This window comes from Siphateles boraxobius, unplaced genomic scaffold, assembly GCF_051911475.1.
Source record: "Siphateles boraxobius isolate OS27281-9 unplaced genomic scaffold, OSU_SipBor_1 41, whole genome shotgun sequence".
NCBI classification, from domain to species: Eukaryota; Metazoa; Chordata; class Actinopteri; order Cypriniformes; family Leuciscidae; genus Siphateles; species Siphateles boraxobius.
The window spans coordinates 23,811,758-23,823,804 of NW_027509042.1; the positions used below are offsets into that span (position 1 = coordinate 23,811,758).

Consider the following 12,047-nt stretch of genomic DNA (forward strand, 5'->3'; position numbering starts at 1 on the left):
GTGCCTGAAATGAACAGCCCAATGGTGATCAAGTGTTTAATTAAAAACACTGATGACTCCCTGCACACTGGCTGTTCCAAGTGTGCGATGTCTGGTAACTTGATTTCAAAGGTTAAAAGGTTATTTAGGATTAGGCGAGAAGGATCCTATTTTGTCACTGTAGATGTTAAAATACAGTGCACCTCACATTGGTAGCATTAAATACATTGGATTAGACAAGTTTCTCTGTCACTATTGGAGTCAAACACAAATGTATCTGTACAAGACATTGTCAAATTTATCTACTAACCCCACTGTGAGTTTTGATGCAACTGGCTCAGTGGTGAGGAAACTACAGAGACCTTAACAAGTCTGGCCATATGTCCCATTCCTATATCAGGGTCTTCTGGCAGGGGATGAAGACTCAAGTGTCCTAGTGGTGCAAAAGCTGTCAGAGAGACATGATGTTAATACAATAACACATTGGCTGACAGAATGGATACGTGCAGGTGCACCAACTCCAAAAGAGTCAAGTCAAGTCAAGTCACCTTTATTTATATAGCGCTTTTTACAATACAGATTGTATCAAAGCAGCTTCACAGTGATAACATGAAAATAATATAACAGTTTGTTTCTAAAAGAAAATTGAGTCAACGTCCACCTTAAGCAAGGCAGATCAATAATATTATTGAATATTAAATGTCCCCAACTAAGCAAGCCAAAAGCCAAGGCAACAGTGGCAAGGAACCAAAACTCCATCAGGTGACAAAATGGAGAAAAAAACCTTGGGAGAAACCAGACTCAGTCGGAGGGCCAGTTCTCCTCTGGCCAACGAAGGAACAGTGCATGATTTATGATTCGGGCAGCATTACAAGTCAGATTGGGTCGGAACATTTAGAATATTTATCCATTTCCATCTTTTGGAAGTCCAAGTAATCACGCCGGTGTTGAGACGAGTTGTTGAGGATCAGTGCCGTCCACCATAGAGGGTCCATATCGCCGGTGTTGAGTCGTCTCTTCACAGGCTTTGTGATTGGCGTATCTGAAGTCTCTGTGAAAGGCTGGATACAAACTGGAGCTGACGAACGCCGTTTTTCTCGGGACTCGCGTCCCGAGATAACAGCAGAAAAGCAAAAAGGGAAAATAATTAGCGTAGCTGCTGTTCATAATGATTTCCATAACACGGGCGTAAATGATAAAAAACATGAAGACAGTGATTCTTGCGTCCCAGAGTCACCCCCCTCCGTCCCCCACTCAACTCAGCCCTGCTTACTGACCTCTACATCCCTCCTGCTGCTGAGACCCAACCACAATCTCACAATCTCTCCGCAACCCAACCATACGCGCCGACCCGTTTGACTAAGGCTGTCGAGCCCCACTGTCGTCGTTAATGCAGGTTCAGTGGCAACGGTTCCGTATGGCATACCAACTACCGCAAAACACAATATCTACCCAACCACCCGTCATTCACGCAATATACACAGGAACGTAATGACTGTAAATACTATGCAACTTATACAAATAACCTACAGACTCTTCAAGTTTTATAATATTAAATGCATTTGATCTGATTCAGCAGTGGTATAAAAGGTAAGCATTATGTAAATGCTTGGCTAAAGAGATGCGTCTTTAATCTAGTTTTAAACTGGGACAGCGAGTCAGAGCTTCGAACAATATCAGGAAGGCTATTCCAGAGTTTTGGAGCTAAATGTGAGAACGCCCTTCCTCCTTTAGTGGACTTAGATATCCTAGGAATGACCAGAAGCCTCGAATTTAGTGATCTTAAAGAACGTGATGGATTGTAGGGCGATAGAAGCTCCATTAAATACACAGGAGCTAAACCATTTAGGGCTTTATAGGTCAGTAATAGTACTTTGTAATTGATACGGAACTTGATAGGTAACCAGTGTAGAGATGATAAAATTGGTGTTATATGATCATATTTTCTTGACCTAGTAAGAACTCTAGCAGCTGCATTTTGCACTAACTGTAGCTTGTTTATTGAGGATGCAGGACAGCCAGCTAATATAGCATTACAATAATCTAGTCTCGAGGTCATGAATGCATGAACTAACTTTTCTGCATCAGAAACAGATAGCATGTTACGTAGCTTTGTAATGTTTCTAAGGTGGAAAAAGGCTGTTCTTGTAACATATGAAATATGATTTTCGAAAGACAAGTTGCGGTCTAGTATAACACCCAGGTCTTTTACTGTAGTGGATAAAGTAACTGGACATCCTTCTATATTAAAGTTGTATTGTAAGTGAGTTTGTGGGTAGTTTTTTGGACCAATAAGTAATACCTCCGTTTTATCTGAATTTAGTAGCAGGAAATTACGCGTCATCCAGCATTTTATATCTTTGAGACACTCTGTCAAATTTGATAAGTTAGTGTTTTCATCTGGCCGTGATGAAATATATAATTGAGTGTCATCAGCATAACAGTGGAAATTAATTGCATGTTTTCTTATAATATTACCAAGTGGGAGCATATATATTGAGAATAGCAGAGGGCCTAACACCGATCCTTGCGGCACTCCATAGTCTACTGACGTTATCTTTGATTTTTCCCCATTTAAACAGACAAAATGATAACGGTCTGATAAGTACGATCTAAACCAGCTTAATGCCTGTCCCTGAACACCAGTGTAGTTTTGTAGTCGATCCAGGAGTATTTTATGATCGATAGTGTCGAACGCAGCGCTTAGATCGAGTAGAACTAGTATTGAGATACAGCCTTGGTCAGAAGCTAAAAGTAAATCATTTGTAATTTTAACTAGCGCAGTTTCTGTGCTATGATGCGGTCTGAATCCTGACTGGAATTTTTCATATATCTCATTTTCTTGCAAGAAAGAGCACAATTGAGCGGACACAATTTTTTCTAGTATTTTAGACATAAATGGAAGATTTGAAATGGGTCTGTAATTTGCTAAGTTATTTGGGTCTAATTGCGGTTTCTTAATGAGAGGTTTTATTACTGCCAGCTTGAATATTCTTGGAAAATGACCTAAAAATAAAGACGAGTTAATAATATTGAGAAGAGGCTCTTCCACTACAGGTAACACTTCTTTCAGTAGTTTAGTGGGTATTGGATCTAATAAACATGTTGTTGGTTTCGATGCAATGATAAGTTTATTTAGCTCTTCCTGTCCTATAGTTGTAAAGCGGTGTAGTTGTTCCAGAGGGGCGATAATTGAGGCTGAATCATAAGACACCATAAAAGAGTGTACATTTACAATTGTGTTACGGATGCTTTCTATTTTCTCATTAAAGTAGTTCATAAAATCATTACTACTATACTGTAACGGAATATTTTGCTCTGGTGATGTCTGTATATTTGTTAGTCTAGCCACGGTGTTAAATAAAAACCTTGGATTATTTTGGTTATTTTCTATTAGTTTGTGGAGATGCTCAGCCCTGGCTGCTTTTAGAGCCTTTTTATAACGTGACATACTGTCTTTCCACGCGAATCTAAAGACCTCTAAATTAGTTTGTTTCCATTTACGCTCTAAGTTACGAGTTTCTCTCTTGATAACATGCGTAGCACTGTTGTACCAAGGTGCTTTAGTTTTCTCTCTAACCTTTTTTAATCTAATTGGTGCAACAATATCTAATGTACTAGAGAAAATGGTGCTCAAACTGCTAGTCATTTCCTCTAGTTCATCTGTTTGTTTGGGTTCACTGAGCAGCTGAGATAGATCAGGTAAGCTATTTAAGAATCTATCTATAGTGGTTGGAACGATTGTTCTGCCTGGTCGATAACGTGGCGCAACATGACAAATTTCAGCAGTACGTATTATACAAGTTACCATGTGATGATCAGTGAGATCGTCACTTTGCGGTATAATATCTATATCAGTTGGATTGGTTCCATATGATATAATTAAGTCTAGTGTATGATTTAGACGATGAGTGGGACCACTGACGTTTTGCTTGACCCCAAAAGAGTTTAATAAATCTGTAAACGCAGTCCCTTACGCATCATTTGTGTTATCTACGTGTATGTTAAAATCTCCAACAATTATTGCTTTATCGGTATTGACCAATAGATCTGAGAGAAACTCTGCAAACTCTTTTAGGAAATCAGCATAGGGCCCTGGAGGTCTATATACAGTAGCCAAGGCTAGAGATAATAGGGATTTCTTTCTTACATCTAAGAGCGTAATATTTAGTACAAGTACTTCAAATGAATTAAACCTGTGACCTGTTTCCTGAATAACATTAAGAATATCTCTATAGATTGTTGCAACACCGCCGCCACGACCGATCAGACGGGGCTCATGCTTATAACAGTATCCTGGTGGAGTGGACTCATTTAGACCGAAATAATCATTTGGTTTAAGCCAGGTTTCAGTAAGGCAAAGTACATCGAAGCTATTATCTGTGACCATTTCATTTACAATAACCGCCTTAGGTGTGAGCGATCTAATGTTTAGAAGACCTAGTTTTAGAAATTGTTTTTGTTCACTGATATTTAGATTTTCAGGTTTAATTACAATAAGATTTTCCCTAGATCCTACAGTAGATTTATTATATGGCCTCACTAAACGAGGAATAGACACAGTTTCTATATAATGTTCTACACTACTTATTTCAATTAATTTGGCACAGCAAAGACTGTGATTTGGACTTTGATTTTCTAGTCATATGGTGTGTAACGTCTTGGAGATGTTGTCCGACAGAACAGCCGCTCCGATTCTGCTGGGGTGCAGGCCATCAGCACGGTAGAGCCTAGGTCGCTCCCAGAACAGATTCCAATTATTTACAAAGAGCAGTTTCTGTTCATTACACCATGACATTAACCATTCATTTAGTGCAAATAATCTACTGAACCTTTCCTGTCCTTGTCGGTACGTGGGAAGCGGTCCAGACACGATGATCGTTGCCTCAGGCGCTGTGCTGCGTACCGTCTCGATCAGGCTCTTGTAGTTCTTCTTCAGAACCTCCGTCTGCCGCAGCCTGATGTCGTTCAGGTGATGTCCAAAAGAGGTTGTGAGTGACTTTTCTCTGGCTTTGCTCTGAGCTTTGGTCAAGGCTTTTACTCCTCATCCTGATCTAAAGACCGGTTCGGGTTGATGTCGCACACTGCATCAAGATGATCTGCCACTGGGCTGCTTGGAAAAAAAAAACACATTACGATAAAGATTTCTCTGCGAGGCCAATGGCTCAGCTTCTCATGTCACAATCCATGGATGATGCAAGAGAGCTACTATGCAGTATTACTGTTGTGGCTCTCGGCAGAGCAGAGGGCAATGACAGCTCTGGAGCCCCCTCACATCAGAAAGGTGCAATAAATACCTGCAATCCCGCATTGCAGAAGAGTGTGTCATCATTCCAGATGTAGAGGGTGAGGACCTGGAAGAAGTGGATCCATGTGACCAAACACAGACAGACCTGCGGCAGTGGGTAACAGATATATGTGAGGAGAGCAGGTCACTTGCCGTAACTAATGGTGATCATGACAATATGCACTTCCTCCCTGAGAATATTCCCAATATAATCTGGCTGGCAAATTACTTACCACTCTGAACAGGGGTAATGATCCCTTATTTCCGAAGGGATCATTCATCTGCAATCAATGTTTAAGGCGGGTTCAAAAACATCAAACAGCCTTTTCAAGCATGAAAACTTGCCTATTCGAGTGAATCGATTAATTCCTCGACATCTGTCCTTCATTGAAGCTAACAAAAAGGTGAGGAAAAAGGTGAAGAGGATACAGCTGTTCCAACAGTGATCGACACAGGAGTCAATCCACAACACACCACAACCTCTACTGTAGATGGAAAGCCTATGGAGTTTTATGTGTTGTTACTCCATGAGGAATATCTTGTCATCGACACAATGAATTATGTGGGACTCAACATAATAGTGAGAATCTGCTATAAATAATGATGTGCCATTTTCTACGATCTGAGCATGTTTCATGAAGGTACAAGCGAAAACATAAGCGAAAAAATATCAAACTTGCTCCGAGAATGACCGCCAAGCAACTGTGTTGTTGTACCAGATATTGTCTTATAGGGAGATGAGAGGGTGTGTATCTCTTACCCCTAATTTACACTGCACATGTCTGGGGTGCATTATGGCTGCGATACGGCTACCAGAGCTGATCGCGGCCACTCTAGTCAATGCTTGTGTTTACATCAGCCGCAACGTGGTGCGTGTCAGAAGCACCCCAGTTCGCTTCACTTCTGAAATGCTCCTGGTGTGAGTTGGCATCACGTGAAGGACGGAATAAAACCGTAAGCCTAGCCAGAGTAAGCCAAGAGTGTGTAACATTGTCACTGTTTCTGTACCACAGTCCATTATAAACCACACCATGGATAAAGTTTACAAAGACATAGTCAGGTGAGGATCTTAATATATAATATAATAATAGTAATCAGCTGTTTGTCTCACAAACGTAACCAGCACATTTCCCCCCACATAGCAAACCCATAATACAGCGAGGGAGAAGAACCACATGAAACTATATGCAACTATATATTTTTTCTAACAGGGTAGTAAAAGTTTAGCTGGCTAAATATGAGCTGTTACTGTGGCTGAGCTGGTTAAAGCATGAGCCCAAAGGTGCGCGCGGCAAAAATGGCATGATTGTAACAGCGCACGCGCCTCCGCATCCCCTAGACACCATTTACTACACACAATAGGCTTTTTTTCTCTGATTTTGAAAACTCTTCGCGACTTAAAATGCTTCCAAGATCGACTTGTCGACCGCGATTGACGGGTTGGTGATTCCTGTAACGTTACTGTTTTACGGTCAATGACAAGAGTACTAATCAGCTGTCTACGTAACCAGCACATTTATCCCCACATAGCAAAGCCATAACACAGCGAGGGAGAAGAACTAAGTTACATGAAACAATCCAACTACATATTTTACACCACTGACAAGGGAAAAGTCACTACACACGGTGTCTATGGCTAGCTTCTAGCTTTCTGCTGGTTCTCTTTCAAGGTAGTGACAAAACGCGCTCTGTAGCGCTGTTTGTTCGCGTTCGGCTACGATAGAAACATGACGTCACAATATGTCGACCTTCATAGAAGGGGGTGCCAGCGGTTATACACTAAATAACATAGTTATGGATGTCATATTGCATTTCTGTTAATAGATACTCAAAATTTTTAGTAATCATTAAATTATCGGGGAGGGTCATGCCTTTTTTCACAATCATTTTGGAGGGTCGTAGAAAAATGTATTGCTGGTGAAGGGATGGTCAAGTCTATTTTGACTATAGATCTCAAAACTCCTCCGGTAGCTCCTTAAATAAAAAAAACGAACAGTCCCTTAGCGTAAAACATGTTGAAGATTAGTGGACAGGCATTCAATTCATTAAATGATAAGCTATTTCCTCACAAAAGCGGTTTATTAATTGTAGTGGTGCCTTTTCTCCTTTAAAATAAAAAGGCCTCTGGTCTCCTTTCCTGCGTCCCGCCATAGCTGAGCGTTAGCATTAGCCGTTAAGCTTTTTTGGATAAGGTTGCAGGCTTGTCTTCTAGTGGCTTTAATTGACCGTTCGCAAAAGCCACACCCCCTAGTTATTGTTACTACGCCCGTCAAACAAAATGGTCCAACACGACCAGTGCCACAGATTGCCATGACGGGAAGAGGTATATCCGTGCGTGTCAGTGACCTTTTTTGGAGCAATACCTCCGCGATACCCTCCAGATCGAGGCAAAAGGGGTTACAGTATGCAGTGGAGGGATATATTAAAAATATAAAAATACGCAATGAAGGAGACACGACTACTATCGAGGCTAATGCTTATACCCGTCTCAAGCGAAATCTGAGAAACCCCATGACCTGTACCTCAAATGCAACCAGCACAGCCTTGAAGAAGATTTTATAAGCTGGCTAGTAAGCAGGACCACCGATGACGGCGGATTATAAAAAGTTATGGAACATTCACTAATAGGGACGAAACATCAACAATATGCATTACATTGACTATGGCCTGCCCATACTTTGACTACAAACTTGGTCCTCAAATCATTATGTATTTTGCAATACATGTAACTTTATAAGGTTGCACTCTTTCTATAAGTTATAAATAGCTACTAAGATAACGTTAAAGGATTGGGTTTTTTTTCAAAAAACTTTTGCTGATAATTTACTCACCCCCATGTCATCCAAGATGTCCATGTCTTTCTTTCTTCAGTCGAAAAGAAATTAAGGTTTTTGATGAAAACATTCCAGGCTTTTTCTCAATATAATGGACTTCAATAGGACACAAACGTTTCAAGGACCAAATGACAGTTTCAGCGCAGCTTCAAAGGGCTTTAAACGATACCAGACGATGAATAAGGGTCTTATCTAGCGAAACGATCGGTCATTTCAAAAATAAATAAAAAACTTTACGTTTTATAAGCACAAATGCTCGCCTTGCTCTGTTCTGTGATGCACGTTCGTGATCCTGTTCGAACTCGTTCACATTTATTCATTTAGCTGACGCTGTTATCCAAAGCGACTTACAATTGCGATATACTGTATGTCAAGGGTCGCACGCCTCTGGAGCAACTAGGGGTTAAGTGTCTTGCTCAGGGACACATTGGTGTCTCACAGTGGATTCGAACCCGGGTCTCTCACACCAAAGGCATGTGTCTTATCCACTGCGCCATCCCCACCCCCGTTCATCCAAATGAACGAATCTTTTTAAATTCACATATTAAACTAATATACACGCATGCATACCATATAGTACTATGCTTTATTCATTCAATTTAAAACATCAATTTTTCTCTTTTTTTGTCTTTCCATTTGTACAGGTCAGAGTGGTCTGGGTAAATCCACACTAATGAACACACTTTTTAAATCTAAAGTGAGTCGCAGATCTGTGATGACAACTGAGGAAGAGCGAATTCCCAAGACCATTGAAATCAAGTCCATCAGTCATGGTAAAAATGCCTGATGAACTAAAACTAAAACGGATAATCAGAAGTCTTATTTTAACAATTGTGACATTCTCGTAAGTTTGGTTATCAACAGTGCACATTCTCCTCTTCAAACTCATCTTGTATACAGATATTGAGGAAAAAGGAGTGAGAATGAAGCTGACCGTCATCGATACACCAGGCTTTGGAGACCAGATAAACAATGAGAACTGGTAAGTATCTCCTTTTTTTATCAGTTAGTACTAATACCTGCCATGAAAAGCATATCAATATATATAACATGGAGTATAAGTAACTTAATACTAACTGCTATTGAACTATTTCATAGTTTAAAAAAAAACAGGAGAGAGGCCGCACTATGCATATAAGCTATTTATTTGTGCAAATAAATAGCTTATATGAAAAAAGTGCGGCCTCTCTCCTATTTTTCTGCCTTCTCCTATCATCCAGGCCAGCACTCTTAAAGTTTATAAATATATGCATTGAGTGAAGCCTGCTCCTATCCTCACTTACTTTTTCATAGTTTACCTGGTGGTCCTGTTAGATCTCATGTGTTTTCTGGTGTCTCCCTGTCTCTCTGATCTGTTTGCAGCTGGCAGCCCATCATGAAGTTCATTAATGCACAATACGAACAGTATTTACAGGAAGAGATCAACATCGACAGGAAGAAGAGGATTCCAGACTCACGAGTCCACTGCTGCATATACTTTATTCCTCCTACTGGACACTGGTGAGACACACACACACACACACACACACACACACATACACACACACACACACACACACACACACACACAATCAAATTTGCTTTTGTTATTGTTATATTATGTTTCTTTAGACGGGAGGGTCTTGTTAAAATCTGTATCTTTGGCTGAATCCATACTATAAACTGCTGCTCACCGCACTCAGATGTGAAGTCATGGTGAAGAATTGTTAACCGTGTTGTTTAAGTTTTATAGGTTTTAGCTCTATGTAGTGTTTTCTTTTGTTATATCTTGTTGTAAAAGTTCTGTTTCAAGTCACAATCTGCGTGATTAGTCTTCTCTTCAGTGAAGTTTCTTTCATTTCAATGAGTGTATATACAACTTGTTTCGGAATATAGAAGTAACTCTATATAACCTTTTCATTTAGCTCAACAAACTGCTACACAAGATATGAAAGTTCTATTCACTGTTATGGAATGTTAACACTCAGCTTAACTTGAACTGCAAGTTTATTTAACTCAGATCCACACGTTTTTTTGTTTTTGTTTTTTGAGTTTTACAATATGTTTGATGAAAGCAGTTGATGCAAGAACTTTTTCCATAAGTTAAGTTTGACATGTTTTGAATTATTTTTTTTTCAGTATAGACCGCATTTACAACTGGTGTTATGATTTGCTTTGGGTGATCCAATCTAAGAGGTCAGCCTTAGATGCAGGTATAAAAGGGGCACAAAACACCAACATTTGAAGGCATCCGGAAATCCATTGGACCATATAGTAGTGTAAAATACTAATCTAATATACTAAATACTAATGCATTCTGGACTGGTGAACAGTAAAGGACCACCTTACTCACAATCACTGCACTAAAAGTTTTAAACTTGTATGTGCTGTTTGCGCACCTTTTTTGCATTTGGAAGATTTAGTTAATACAGGTATGTGACCTTTTTATTTGAGAAAAATGGTGCACAAAGTATTCATTTTTTTTTTTTTTTTGAAAAAATTATAAAATGAAATTGTAGACCCTTCACAATCTGATCAGAAGTTGTTACATGAAACGCGTCACTACAAGGCATAAACACACTTGTGATCGGATCACTGAGTTGGATCTTCACTCTGTGTGGAACCACTGTGTGTGTGTGTTTATGTGTGTTTGATGGGGCTAGAAGAATAATAACATTGTGTGGTCTTGCAAGTGGTTTGCTGTCTTGTTTTCTAGGTATATGTTTATGTGTGTAGTGTCTGCACAGGAGAGAGGAGGGCTTGGGCGGTTAAGTCTTTTAAAGAGGGCATTTCCTTCTATGAGTATGTGTTGCTGTGCACACTGTTATTAGATACTGTCTCGCAGCTGCTGTGTGCTTGTAAGATATCTGAACAGCTGCTCGTCTTGCCACATGTCAAGTCGCACACAGACTTCAGTGCCTGTGTTTGAAATTGTGTCCAGGAAACAGCCCCGTTCACCTCAAGAGCATAAGCGGAAGTATGGGTGGAGCCAAAGGGGCAATGGGCCTAACAGAAATCTGATTGGCCCCTTCTTTTCTCCTGTCTTGGAAAATTATTGGTCATAGTAAGCCGAAAGGATTTATCCAAACAAAACTTTGGATGTTCAATTGTAGTGCCATCAGACAATCAGTATTCATGGACATAATATTCACTACGAACATGACATTTACTACTAACTGGATATTGCAGAGCAGGATTTGCATAGCTATTGTTAATATGTACACTATGAGGTTATAAATTAAAAGGACATACTATCATTCATATGTCACATGAATTTCATTTGGAATCTCTGCATATTTTGGCAGGGCCAACCGTCTTACTGTTACTTATGTAGTTTTCAGAGAATTCCAGGAAGTACTTGAACTTACGGCAGCAATTGTGTATTTTAAATGACATGTAAAGACAATTTTTAAATGACAATTTAACAGACACTGTGCTACATAACATATAGCTGTACGTTTTTCAGTTAGTTATTATGCCATAATTCCACAATGAGGAAATATGTTTAAAATTGCAGCCCTGAATAATGTTGTGTACTAGCAGTGGGATGTCTTTGCATCTAATATTACAGATATTTATTTATGTCATCAAGTGCCTTCATTCAGGGTTTGAGCATCAGACATCAAGACCACAATTCACTCTCAGCATTTGGCTCTTTGGCTTGTCAATTTTAATTCATCATGTTTTCAGAAAAGCAGAAACCAACTATAAACTCTGTAGTTGTTAATCAAATCCCAGAATCAGCTGTCAACACTGGCTGCAAATTTGCCATGAGGTTCATTCTTGGACATTTCACACAGATCCTTTGAGACCTTGTGGAGACTTTTATAATCTCATTAGTGGATGTTGCACTCTGGTGGCTAGCCATTTCCATGTGGTTTATTGGAAAACAGGAAGTGAAATGAGAAGTATCCACCACAGATGGTGACTCCTTCCTCCATGAAAGAATTATGAGACAGATGTGGGTA

The 12,047-nt window shown here is 39.7% G+C and overlaps 1 protein-coding gene and 1 long non-coding RNA gene across 8 annotated transcripts in view; one reads left to right on the forward strand and one right to left on the reverse strand.

Moving 5' to 3' along the window:
* Positions 1 to 12,047, reverse strand: part of LOC143706765 (uncharacterized) — a 613,694-nt gene that overhangs the window by 247,217 nt on the left and 354,430 nt on the right. The window lies entirely within an intron of this gene.
* septin9b (septin 9b) overlaps positions 1 to 12,047 on the forward strand; it is a 171,334-nt gene that overhangs the window by 135,887 nt on the left and 23,400 nt on the right. For all 7 annotated transcript variants that reach the window (XM_077199010.1, XM_077199011.1, XM_077199008.1 and 4 more), the window contains 3 exons: positions 8,745 to 8,873; positions 9,001 to 9,082; positions 9,463 to 9,600. In XM_077199010.1, the coding sequence (XP_077055125.1) occupies positions 8,745 to 8,873; positions 9,001 to 9,082; positions 9,463 to 9,600 (349 nt within the window). The remainder of the gene's footprint in view (positions 1 to 8,744; positions 8,874 to 9,000; positions 9,083 to 9,462; positions 9,601 to 12,047) is intronic.